We start from the raw sequence: 11,905 nt of genomic DNA, 5'->3' as shown, positions 1-11,905 counted from the left end.
TCAGGTAACTCCTGCAGACCGGGAGGCGCTTTTTCGAAACCCCGCCCCACGCTAGCCCCGCCCCTCCAGGCCAGTCCCTTGGGGCCGTCCTGCGAAGGAGGGGCCCTCGCTGCAATACCACAGTCGGCCACAGGGAGGAGACAGCGGCCGCAAGTGCCCGAGGGCCTCTCCGACGGCGGAGGCGGCGGAAACGGAAAAGGCGGGACCTAGAGCGCACGTTACGTCAGCACGTGCGAGCGTCTGGGCCGGGTCTCGGGAGTAGGTGGGCCCTTCCCGCGCGTGTCGGAAGTTGAGAAGCGCTTGGTGGGGTTCTAGAGTTCGGACCTCATGGCGGAGATCATCCAGGAACGCATAGAGGACCGGCTCCCGGAGTTGGAGCAGCTGGAGCGCATCGGACTGTTCAGTCATGCGGAGATAAAGTGAGCTGAGGACGAAGAAGCGCTGGGGCGGGCCGAGGGGAGGTTGCGGCGCGAGCGTGCCTGTGTGCCGGGGGCAGAGATGGGAGCACTTGACTTGTGTTTATTTTCCTAACGTGGCGGAAGCCCGTCTCTACATTTTGATGATGTCTAGAATTAACTTTTCATTTACTGCAAGGGGACCCGTCCCGCAAGACATACTGACAGCCCTTCAGGGAGCCGGGTCTTGGGGCTGTAAAGGTGATAATCCCAGGGTCTCTGCCCATCAGGCGCCGGCTGCCCTGCGGGTGGTGGGGGAGACGCGCTCGGATCGCAGTGCGGTGTGTACTGTGCGGTGACAGGAGATGCTCTGGGGATGCGGAGAGGGCACGAGGGCACCCCGAAGGAGCAGATAAGTCTTTGCAACAAGACTTGAGGACGGGGCCCATTTAATTCAATTTCCTGTTCTACCCCAGGGCTTAGCCAACAATGTCTGGCATAAAATGGGCACTCAGTAATTGGTTAACATTAAGTCTAATAGTTTTAAATGGTTTTCTGCCACTGTTTCTTCATTTTACAATGACTGTGAATGTACTAATGTGATTAGGGGGATCCTTAAAGTAAACATTGTTAATGAAATGTCACATATCAGTGTGGACTCTTAAGGGCTCAGTGAATGTTGTTATTAACTAGAGACAATTATTGGTCTTGCATATCTTGGATTCTCCTAAAATGCACATTTTTGTGTGTGTATTCCTTAGCTAAATACAGAGTCTTCTCCCATAAGTCCTTGTAGCAATAAAGAACCTTTCTATGTAGAGACAATCTAGGTTTTGGTGTGTGTGTGTGTGTGTGTGTGTTTAGTCTGCATGTTGGGAACTCAGAAGTAAGAGGAATTTAGGAAAGAGTTGATTGTTATTAAAATTTAAGTGACCTGAATTTGGAGTAAAAGGAATCTTTATTAATGCCAAATATAAATAATGCAAAATATTTAAGATTTTTTTTTTTTGTTTTAGTTTTTTGCTGGTGGGAATGTTAGTGGTTCTGGCAATTAAGATGATTTTCATGAAAGTTTAAAAATATATCCTGATGCCCTTAAGAACACAGAAGTAATCATGTAAGAGAATACTTGCTTATGAAGGATAATTGTCTGGGAATTACATGTTTTGGTAAATATGTTTTAAATATATAAAAAATTAAGAGACTTAATAAAACCCATAGTTATTTAAGCTTTGCTTTTTTAAAAAATACTTTTTTATTGATTGCAGAGAGAGGAAGGGAGAGGGAGAGAAAGATTGAAACATCAACGATGAGAGAGAATCATTGATTTGCTGCCTCCTGCATGCTCCCCACTGGGGATCGAGCTGGCAACCAGGCATGTGCTCTTGACCGGAATTGAACCTGGGACCCTTCAGTCCGCAGGCTGACCCTCTATCCATTGAGCGAAACCGGCTAGGGCTACGCTTTGCTCTTTTCAAGTGTTACATTTTAAATGGTTTCTCCTCAGGGCTATCATTAAGAAGGCTTCAGATCTAGAATACAAAATACAGCGAAGAGCTCTTTGTAAGGAAGACTTTATCAATTATGTTCAAGTAAGTGAATAATTTCATGACTTTTAATCTCACACATTTTAAATTAATTGAACGGCCAGCTTGATGTCAATTTTCAATGAAGTTCTAGAACTGATGATTAGACAGGTAACTTATGAACAAAACAGAGGTGGTTTGAGAACAGCATTGCTCCACTAAAGCTTTAGTTCTTGGCAAACAACATTTATTTATTTTTTATGGAGTTAGTAGATTAGAGACTGCCAAAGACACCACATTGTGTATCAGGATTTCAGCAAGTGATTTGACAGACTCTTTTAAAAAAAATAATTTTAAAAAAGTCTTTATTGTTGAGAGTATTGCAGATGTCCCCCGCCCCCATTACTCCCTTCTACCTATTCCCGCCCCACCCCAGGCCTTCACCACCTGTTATCTGTATCCATAGGTATTGCATCCTATATAATGAAACCCGAACATGCAAGTTGACTGAATGGTGTAATGACCGGTTGCTATGACATGCTATGACCACCAGGGGGCAGACGCTTAATGCAGGAGCTGCCCCCTGGTGGTCAGTGCGCTCCCAAAGTGGCGGAGTGCTGCTGAGTCAGAAGCTGGGCTAATGGTTGGCGAGCACAGTGGCGGTGGTGGGAGCCTTCTCCCGCCTCTGCTGCAGATGGGTGGTAAGGAGCGAGGGTTCCTGGACTGCGAGAGGCCCGGACTGTGAGAGGGATGTCTGACTGCCCCAAGGGGTCCCGGACTGTGAGAGGACGTAGGCTGGGCTAAGGGACCCCCCCCCCCCCCCCGCACCAATGTCGTGCACCAGGCCTTTAGTATCTATACATATAAAAGCCTAAGTGACCAAATGACTAGTCGACCAGTTGCTATGATGCTCACTGACCACCAGGGGACAGAAGCTCAACGCAGAGGATCGGGCTCCCTCCTGTCTGGATCGGGCCTGTGGGGATCAGGCCGAAACTGGCTATCCGACATCTCCAGAGGGGTCCCGGATTGTGAGGGAGTTCAGGCCAGGCCGAGGGACCCCACTGGTGCAAGAATCTGTGCACCAGGCCTCTAGTATGCATATAAGATCTTTCATTAATTTCTGACAGGCTATCTCTTCTGTGGAAAAGAAAGGAGAGTGAGTTTGATGATAGTAGCTGGTTGGAAAGTTTATGCTTATGTGTCTGTAAGTCTGTCAATTTAGAAAGAGATTGCCACAAGATTCTTCAGTCCTGTAAACGAATAGACGATTTGAGTGAGGATAAAATATATATGCTAGCCTGGCTGGAGTGGTTCAGTGGTTGAGTGTTGACCTATCAACCAGGAGATCATGGTTCGATTCCCAGTCAAGGGCACATGCCTGGTTTGTGGGCTCGATCCCCAGTAGATGGCGTGCAGGAAGCAGCCAGTCAATGATTCTCTTTCATCATTGATGTTTCTATGTCTCCCTCTCCCTTCCTTTCTGAAATGAATAAAAATATATTTTAAAAGTATGTATGTATGTGTGTGTATATATATATATGCCAGACTAATTTTCAGATGGGGGAGAATAGCTAATACGTTGGATGACAAGATCAGGATTCAGAAAGAACCCAATAACAAGTTGAAATGTTAGAAGACTAAAGGTTCTGAGCTTGAATTAAACAAAACTAATGGGCCCTGGCTGGTGTGGCTCAGTTGGTTGAACATCATCCTGTGCACCAAGGGGTTGCAGGGTCGATTCCTGTTCAGGGCACATGCCCAGGTTGTGGGCTTGATCCCCAGGAGAGAGTGTGCAGGAGGCAGCTGATTGATGTGTCTTGCTTATTGATGTTTTTCTCTCTCTCCCTTTTTCGTTTTCTAAAATCAAAAACATATTAAAAAATCACAACAACAAAATCCTAACATGTACAACCACCTGGCTAAGAGTCTTGTATTTGAAAGAGGTTCTAGGGCTCATAGTAAGTTTCTAACTTAAAATGAGCCAAGAGCATATTATGTCAAAAAATAGAATTTAATGGATTATATTAATGAAAGTAGGGTGTTGGGTAAGTTGAACAGAGGACATTGCAAATAGTAGGCACTCAGAAGATGTTTTGAAAAAAAGTGTGGAGCAAGCAGTGTGTTAAGCTCAAGACTACATTTTAAGAAGGACTTTGAAAGGTTGGTTGGAAGGCAGCCAGGATGGAAACCTCGTTCCAGGAGGATTTATTGAAGGAAATAGAGGTGTTTAACTGTCGGGAGACTTAAGAAGTGGCAAATCACTTCACTCTTCAAATATTTAAGAATTGTGTGTGAACAACATAAACTGATGAACAAAAACAGATCCAGAGACAGAGAAGCATCAATCAGACCGTCAAACCTCAGAGGGAAGGTAGGGGAGGGTGGGGGTAAGGGGGAGAGATCAACCAAAGGACTTATATGCTAGCATATAGGCCTAACCAATGGACACAGACATTGGTTAGGGGGTGGGGGGTAATGTGGGGATAAGGACACATATGTAATAACTTAATAAAAAAAAATAAAGGCAGTACAAATAGAGGAATATGAAAAAAAAGAATTGTGTGTGGATTAGATTGATTTGTTTAGTTTTAAAAGAGAGTATGACTGAAATAAGTAGATTAAAAACATATATAAACACACACTCTTACATATATTTCCACATCCCCCACTTGCACACAACCATATAAACTTGCTATGAGGTATTAGAGGCATTTTATTTTTAGTATTTTTTAATCCTCACCTGAGGATATTTTTTCCATTGATTGCTAGAGAGAGTGGAAAGGAGGGAAGAAGTGGGGAGCGGGCGGGGGGGAGAAAGAAACATTGATGTGAGAGACACATCACATGCTCCCTGCAACCGAGGTACATGCCCTTGCCTGGAATCGAGCCCGAGACCCTTGAGTTTGAGGGCCTGTGCTCTGTCCACCTGAGCCATATCAGCTAGGGCATATGTGTATTTTTCAGTTTTGTAGAAGTAAGGTGAATTTTCAGTGAATGCTAGACATTTACTGTAGATGATGCTTTTTGGTAGCAAATTACCTTCCACTTTCTATTCCTGATTTTTATTTACTTTATGATTTTAGCTAAATGTATTTCCTACATATGTAAAATGTTATAATTTTTCTTATTTTTGTCTTTTTTTGGTATGTTTTTCTTCCACAGTATGAAATTAATTTTCTGGAGCTGATCCAGAGAAGAAGAGCTGTAAGTAGATGATTTTCTGGAAGTTTGAAAAAATATTGAATGAAATAGGGTGGCTTTATAGCTAGAACTTGGGTTTGGGAAGTAGTTGGCATTGGTAAGTTGCATGATGATGTACTCATAATGGATGTTTGTAACTATTTGCTTTCTCTGTCAGTACTGTTGAATGACCAAGTAGGAATGCAGCTTTGGATAAATGTAATTAAACTGAGGCTTTGGTTTTTTTTTTTTATGTTCTTTTTAGCGCATCGGGTATTCATTTAAGAAGGATGAGATTGAGAATTCTATTGTACACCGGGTACAAGGCATATTCCGACGAGCTTCAGCAAAGTGGAAAGTAAGTGATCAGAGCTTGCTTACCTGTAAGAGATGTGAAGATATGTATTATACATATTATGGCGTGGATATTCCAATGTATTGTCTATTTCTATTCTTATCTTGGGTGTCTCAGTACTTAGTCTAATGATGGTATCATTACTTGAAACGACTTATTAAACCATTAAGAAAATTGATCTCACCCTAGCTGGTTTGGCTCAGTGGATAGAGTGTCGGCCTGCAGACTGAAGGGTCCCAGGTTAGATTCCGGCCAAGGGCACGTGCCCGGGTTGTGGGCTCGATCCCCAGTAGGAGGTGTGCAGGGGGCAGCTGATCAATGATTCTCTCTCATCATTGATGTTTCTCTCTCTCTCTCCCTCTCCCTTCCTCTCTGAAATCAATAAAGAAATATATATGTATGAAAAAAATTGATCTCATTACTTTATAGTTATTCTGTGCGGATGGTGCTTAAAGCAGTGGATTTGATACATAATTAAGGATCAGAAAGTTGTTTTGATATCTCTAAGGAAAGACTTAGATGTGGGAAGATAAATGCTTAGAGTAGGGGCAGTATCTCAGTAACTTGATTTTCTTCAAGTTCAGCTCTGGGATTGGGACATATTATATACACTAGAGGCCCAATGCACGAAATTTGTACAAGGGGCTTGGCCCTCGCAGCCCTGGCTTCGTCCGGAAGATCGCCCAGAAGGTCATTTGGCTGTCTGGTCTAATTAGCATAGTACGCTTTTATTATAGGTTATATGGGAAGTACTTTGGATTCCTAGGAATGACAAATTTTGGGTTGCTATTCCTTTTATTTTTTTGGGTAATCCAAACCCAGAGCTATTTTTCCATTGATTTTTATTTTATTATTATTTTTTAATATATACATTTTTATTGATTTCAGAGATGGAAGGGAGAGGGAGAGAGAGAAACATCAATGATGAGAGGGAATCATTGATTGGCTGCCTCCTGCATGTCCCCCACTGGGGATCGGGCCCACAATCCAGGCATGTACCCTTGACTGGAATTGAACCCAGGGACCTTCAGTCCTCTTTCCGACGCTCTATCTGCTGAGCCAAACTAGCCAGGGCTCCATTGATTTTTAGAGTGTGGAAGGAAGAGGGAGAGACAGAGAGAGAAACATCTATGTGAGAGAAATACGTAGATTGGTCGCCTCCCACACATGCCCCGACCAGCTGCATGCACCTCAGGCTCGGGATTGAGCCTGCAACCGAGGAATGTGTCCTTGACCGGAATTGAACCTGAGACCCTTTAGTCCTTGGGCTGACGCTCTATCCACTGAGCCAAACCAGCTTGGGCTGGGTTGCTATGCTTGATTGAGACCATTTAAAAACTGCATTGAACAAATTGGATAGACAACAAATTTTGTCTTGGAGCATGGTAGGTGGGAGTAGAGAACAGATTGAGTTATTGTGGTTAAGAGATCTAAGGCCTTGATGAGGAAGAGCCTAATACACCAAAGCCGTGGTTGGCAAACCTCGGCTTGCGAGCCACATGCGGCTCTTTGGCCCCTTCAGTGTGGCCGTGAAGTTTCAATCACACTGTACGTGCATGCCCGCACGTGGTATTTTGTGGAAGAGCCACACTCAAGGGGCCGCAGTTTGTCGACCACTGCACTAAAGGGTGTCATAACTGATGAGATTTTCTGAAATCTGCCTTTGTTTCAAAGTTGTTTTAAATATAAAGTTCAAATTCAGGCAGCTTACTACATTGCTTTTCTTGCAGGATGATGTTCAACTTTGGCTATCCTATGTAGTCTTCTGTAAGAAATGGGTGAGTATTTGGACAGCGTGTCTTGCTCCCTCTTTCCTTCTTTTAGTTAGTTGGCCTTTTAAGCCCCATACTTGACTACTGAATTCCATGTTTTCTGCACAGGTGTTAGGGTGAACAAATGGGAAAAGAACCCAAGAAGGCTGAACTTTAGTGTAACATTTGCATATCTGAATGATTCAGTGGCTTTCAGTTCAGTTGAAAAGAAAATGATCTTTATGTGTATTTGTTCATTAAAGTTGAAAAAAAATTTTTTAAATTTTATTTATTTTTGAGAGAGGGAGGGAGGGAAGGAGAGAGAGAGAGAAAGAGAGAGTGAGAGAGAGTCTTGTATGTGCCCTGCTTGGAGATCGAACCCACAACCCGAGTGCATCGGGACAACTCTCCAACCAACTGAGCTACCCAGCCGGGGTCTGAATTTTTTTTAATTTATTTTATATTTAGGATATTTAGGTACAGTGGTTTAAGTAGAAGAAAACTATGAGTGCCTTTGTATGCTTACATGCCCCTAATGATAGCCCCACTGGATTTTATAGATGGTAAGGGTACAGGACAGATCACTTAGAGATTAGTAGCAGCGATTTTGCTGTGTAGGAAGTATAATTTTTCTTCCTCTTTTCAGGCTACCAAAGCTCAACTTAGCAAGGTATTCTCTGCTATGTTGGCCATTCATTCAAACAAGCCAGGTATGGTGAAATCCTTGTTCAATTCTTTTTCTACCTTTTATGTAGATGCGTACTATTTTCCTGATAAATCTAAAAACTTATTTTGAGAACGTGAGCTTAGGTACTCGGCCTCAGGAGACTCGGTTCCTGAATAACTGCTTCTTCGTTCATCTCTGCCTGCTGTGTACTAGTTACTGTGTCAGGCATTATATCTGTAAAAGAAACTCTTTGGTCCTTTGAGGGACATTCTATTTGAAGGCAGTCTTATTTAAGGGTTTTCAGAAACTTCCAGGGGAAAAGATTAATACAGATTTACAAGAGTGGCACAGAGTAGGTGCTCATGTTTTGTAAGAGAAACACTTCTCTTGTGTATACTGTGTGATGGTACATTATTTTACAGTGGAGGTGCTCCTGTGCCTGTTCTCAAGTATTAGGCTCCACTAGATATTTTACAACACACAAGTCTCAAATAGGCTACATTTGGCACTAGTTTATTCAGAAGAATACAGCAGGACAGCGTAGGTGCCTTTCTTCAGTAGAGTGCTGTTAGCACTTCAGAGGCTAGTAACAGTTCAGGTGCGAGGGGATGAGTGGGTAGAGGAGCCACTCTGGCTTAGAAGACCCATGGATGGGCATAGCTTCAGGACTCTAGCCTAGTCCAGATGTGGTTACCAACCATAGGTCACTTTTTTTTTTTTTAATATACTTTATTGATTTTCTACACAGAGGAAGGGAGAGGGATAGAGAGAAACATCGATCAGCTGCCTCCTGCACACCCCCTACTGGGGATGTGCCCACACCAAGGTACATGCCCTTGACTGGAATTGAACCTGGGACCCTTCAGTCCGCAGGCTGATGCTCTAGCCACTGAGCCAAACCGGTTAGGGCCATAGGTCACTTTTACCAAAGGTAATCTTGCTGACCTTTATTAAGTTTATAGGGAAATGGTTAGAATGCAAACTCAAGTTTAATTTCCCATCTAGAAGGACAAAAGTTTTGTTTTTTAAGCCTTTATTCCTAGGAGGTATGATAAAAATTTATTTTAAAAATTATGAGCCATTTAAAAAAATTATGAACTATTTTAATTAGAGAAAAGAGGAAAATAATTTTACTTCATTGATTCTAAGATGCACAATTTTTTTCCAGCATTTTATCACTTTTAAAATTTGTATGTGACTTCAAATGATGTTGACTTTAGATCTGATGAAATAGTAATAGAACCATAATAACTACTTCTAGATGTTAATATTTACCTGTTTTCTTTAGGATATTCTTTGTAATTTTATTCTTTGTAATTTTAGATAAAGCAACAATACTTTACAGATAATCATTACAAACTCCCTCTCTTCTTTTCCTTCCTCTTTTGATAGGATTAAAAAATTCTTTCAGTATTAAAATTGGAGCATTCATTTTTTTGTGTGTGTGCCTAAGTTAGTTACTTTATTAAAATGAAGTCTGATGTTTTCATTTATAGCTTTGTGGATTATGGCGGCCAAATGGGAAATGGAAGATCGCTTGTCTTCAGAAAGTGCAAGACAACTCTTTCTTCGAGCTCTGCGCTTTCATCCCCAGTCCGCAAAACTTTATCAAGAAGTGAGTGTGTGTGTTCATTCCATGAGAGTGATGTCTCACTTTGGTCCTCTGGAGACACACATTCTTTAAGTTAAAAAAAAACTTCCAATTACAGAGGCTAGTGGTTAGTAGGAAGTTGCTGGAGAAAGGGGGCTAGGAGGGCATATTTTGGCCAGTAGTAGGTTTTGACCCTGTGCATCTTCTAGGTCAGTGGTTCTCAACCTTCTGGCCCTTTAAATACAGTTCCTCATGTTGTGACCCAACCATAAAATTATTTTCGTTGCTACTTCATAACTGTAATGTTGCTACTGTTAGGAATCTTAATGTAAATATCTGATATGCAGGATGGTCTTAGGCGACCCCTGTGAAAGGGTCGTTCGACTGCCAAAGGGGTTGCAACCCACAGGTTGAGAACCGCTGTTCTAGGTTGTTAGTGAGACATTAAAGCTCCTACCTGCCCATTATGGTTGGGAGGGGTAGGGAACTGGACCTTACTTTTTTCAGTCGGGGGCAGGGGTTCAGCCATGTTTATACCTTTGTTCTTATTTTTTTTCTTCCCTCCCTCCCTTCCTCCCATTCACTTCTCTTAGCCTCTCTCCCTCCTTCCTGTCCTTTTCTTCCACTTCTCCCCCACCTCCACCCACTTACCTCCTTTTGGCTTCTCTTCCCCTTTCTTGTCCATTTTCTTCTCATTCTCTTTGTCTCTTTTTCTTGAGATAGGTACTTTCTTCCCTTCTTGGTAGACTTACTTCCCCTTGGAGAGGTACACTGGGACAATGATGGCTATACTTTTGATGAAAGAAAACCAAACAAATGTTGGAAATGGTGCATTATTGGAAACTTTGCACCCTTTTCTGAGGTATTTGGTTTTCAAATGAAAATTAGACCTCCATGCTGAGGGGAAAAAGATAATGGGTTTTCATGCTAATTGGTATTGTAGCTGTCCCAACCATATTTTTTTTGTCTTATAGTAATTTAATGATGTTTTATATTGTACTCTTTTTTTTTTTTAATACATTTTATTGATTTTTTTTTACAGAGAGGAAGGGAGAGGGATAGAGAGTTAGAAACATTGATGAGAGAGAAACATTGATCAGCTGCCTCCTGCACACTCCCTACTGGGAATGTGCCCGAAACCAAGGTACATGTCCTTGACCAGAATCGAACCTGGGACCCTTGAGTCCGTAGGCCGACACTCTATTCACTGAGCCAAACTGGTTAGGGCTTATACTGTACTCTTGATTCCCTTTGTTTCTTTTCATATTCTACTAGACATTCCTTTGCTGCCTTGATTATTTTTATTGAAAAACTATTTGTAAAAATCAGTCTCCCCTGCTGTTAGAGGGTTATTGTATGGTATTTTTATTTATTTTTCCCCCATCACCATTTATTTCCCCTCTCTTCCACCTCTATCCACCCCCCTGGTGTTATTATTTTACATGTTTTTTGGAGGCTTTCAATAAATGTTCATACTTGTATTTTCTAAAATGGGAATAGATTTATTGTTTATTCTTATCAAAAATAATTAGAATTTGTTTATTATTTCATAGAAAACAGTTCTATGAAAAAGTAACAGAAAAAGTATTCTTATCACCCATACTTTATGCCAATTACAGATATTTAAAACAGGGTTTATTTCTGAAAAGCAGGACTATAACATTCTTGTGTTCTGTATTTTTATCTAATACTAGAGGCCTGGTGCACAAATTTTGTGCACCGGTAGGGTCCCTAGGCCTGGCCGGCGATCAGACTAGATGGGGACCTTCCTTCCCCTGGCTGCCGGCTGCTGGCCAGGGCCTTTCGTCATTCTGTGCCGCCCCCTGGTGGTCAGTGCCGTCATAGTGAGCGGTCGAACTCCCAGTTGGTTGAACTCCCAAGGGGACAATTTACATATTAGCCTTTTATTATATAGGAGGATATAATGAATATAGTTCCATGTTAGTATATATTGATCTATAAGTAGTGGTGTTCAAACATTTTGGTCTTCTTTCAATCTTAAATTACTGAGGACCTCAAAGGTCTTTTGTTTATATGGGTTATAGCTATCAGTTTTTACTTCATTGAAAATTAAAACCAAGAAATCTAACAATAGTTATTTAAAAATAAATTCATGATATGTTAATACAGATTAATTATTTTTAGATGAAGGCTCTTCTAAAACAAAGTTGAAAAAGAAGAATGGCATTATTACACATTTTTGTTAATGCCTTGGATATCTGACTTAATAGAGGACAGCTGGATTCTCAGATCTCCTTTGGCATTCAGTCTAGGTCAGTGGTTCTCAACCTTTGCTGCACATTAGAATCACCTGGGAATCTTGTTAAAATTCTGATTTCTGGGCCTCATCCTCCGGAAATTCTGTTTCTTTGTTCTAATGATGAAGGCCCAGAAATCAGGATTTTAACAAGATTCCCAGGTGATTCTAATGTGCAGC

At 41.7% G+C, this 11,905-nt stretch overlaps 1 protein-coding gene across 2 annotated transcripts in view; it reads left to right on the top strand.

Annotated features, from left to right (window-relative positions):
- Positions 1–241: 241 nt before the first annotated feature.
- UTP6 (UTP6, small subunit (SSU) processome component, homolog (yeast)) overlaps positions 242–11,905 on the top strand; it is a 26,460-nt gene continuing 14,796 nt past the window's right edge. Inside the window, exons 1-7 of one of the 2 annotated variants that reach the window (XM_005877606.2) lie at positions 242–419; positions 1,903–1,987; positions 5,087–5,128; positions 5,370–5,462; positions 7,190–7,237; positions 7,857–7,920; positions 9,374–9,492. In XM_005877606.2, coding sequence (XP_005877668.1) covers positions 328–419; positions 1,903–1,987; positions 5,087–5,128; positions 5,370–5,462; positions 7,190–7,237; positions 7,857–7,920; positions 9,374–9,492 — 543 coding nt within the window. In that variant the 5' untranslated portion in view covers positions 242–327. The remainder of the gene's footprint in view (positions 420–1,902; positions 1,988–5,086; positions 5,129–5,369; positions 5,463–7,189; positions 7,238–7,856; positions 7,921–9,373; positions 9,493–11,905) is intronic. The other variant, XM_014548869.1, reaches the window with a different exon arrangement.

This window comes from Myotis brandtii, unplaced genomic scaffold (assembly GCF_000412655.1).
Source record: "Myotis brandtii unplaced genomic scaffold, ASM41265v1 scaffold523, whole genome shotgun sequence".
NCBI classification, from domain to species: domain Eukaryota; kingdom Metazoa; phylum Chordata; class Mammalia; order Chiroptera; family Vespertilionidae; genus Myotis; species Myotis brandtii.
Note: the sequence above shows the minus strand (reverse complement) of the source record. Positions and strands in the feature narration are given on the sequence as shown.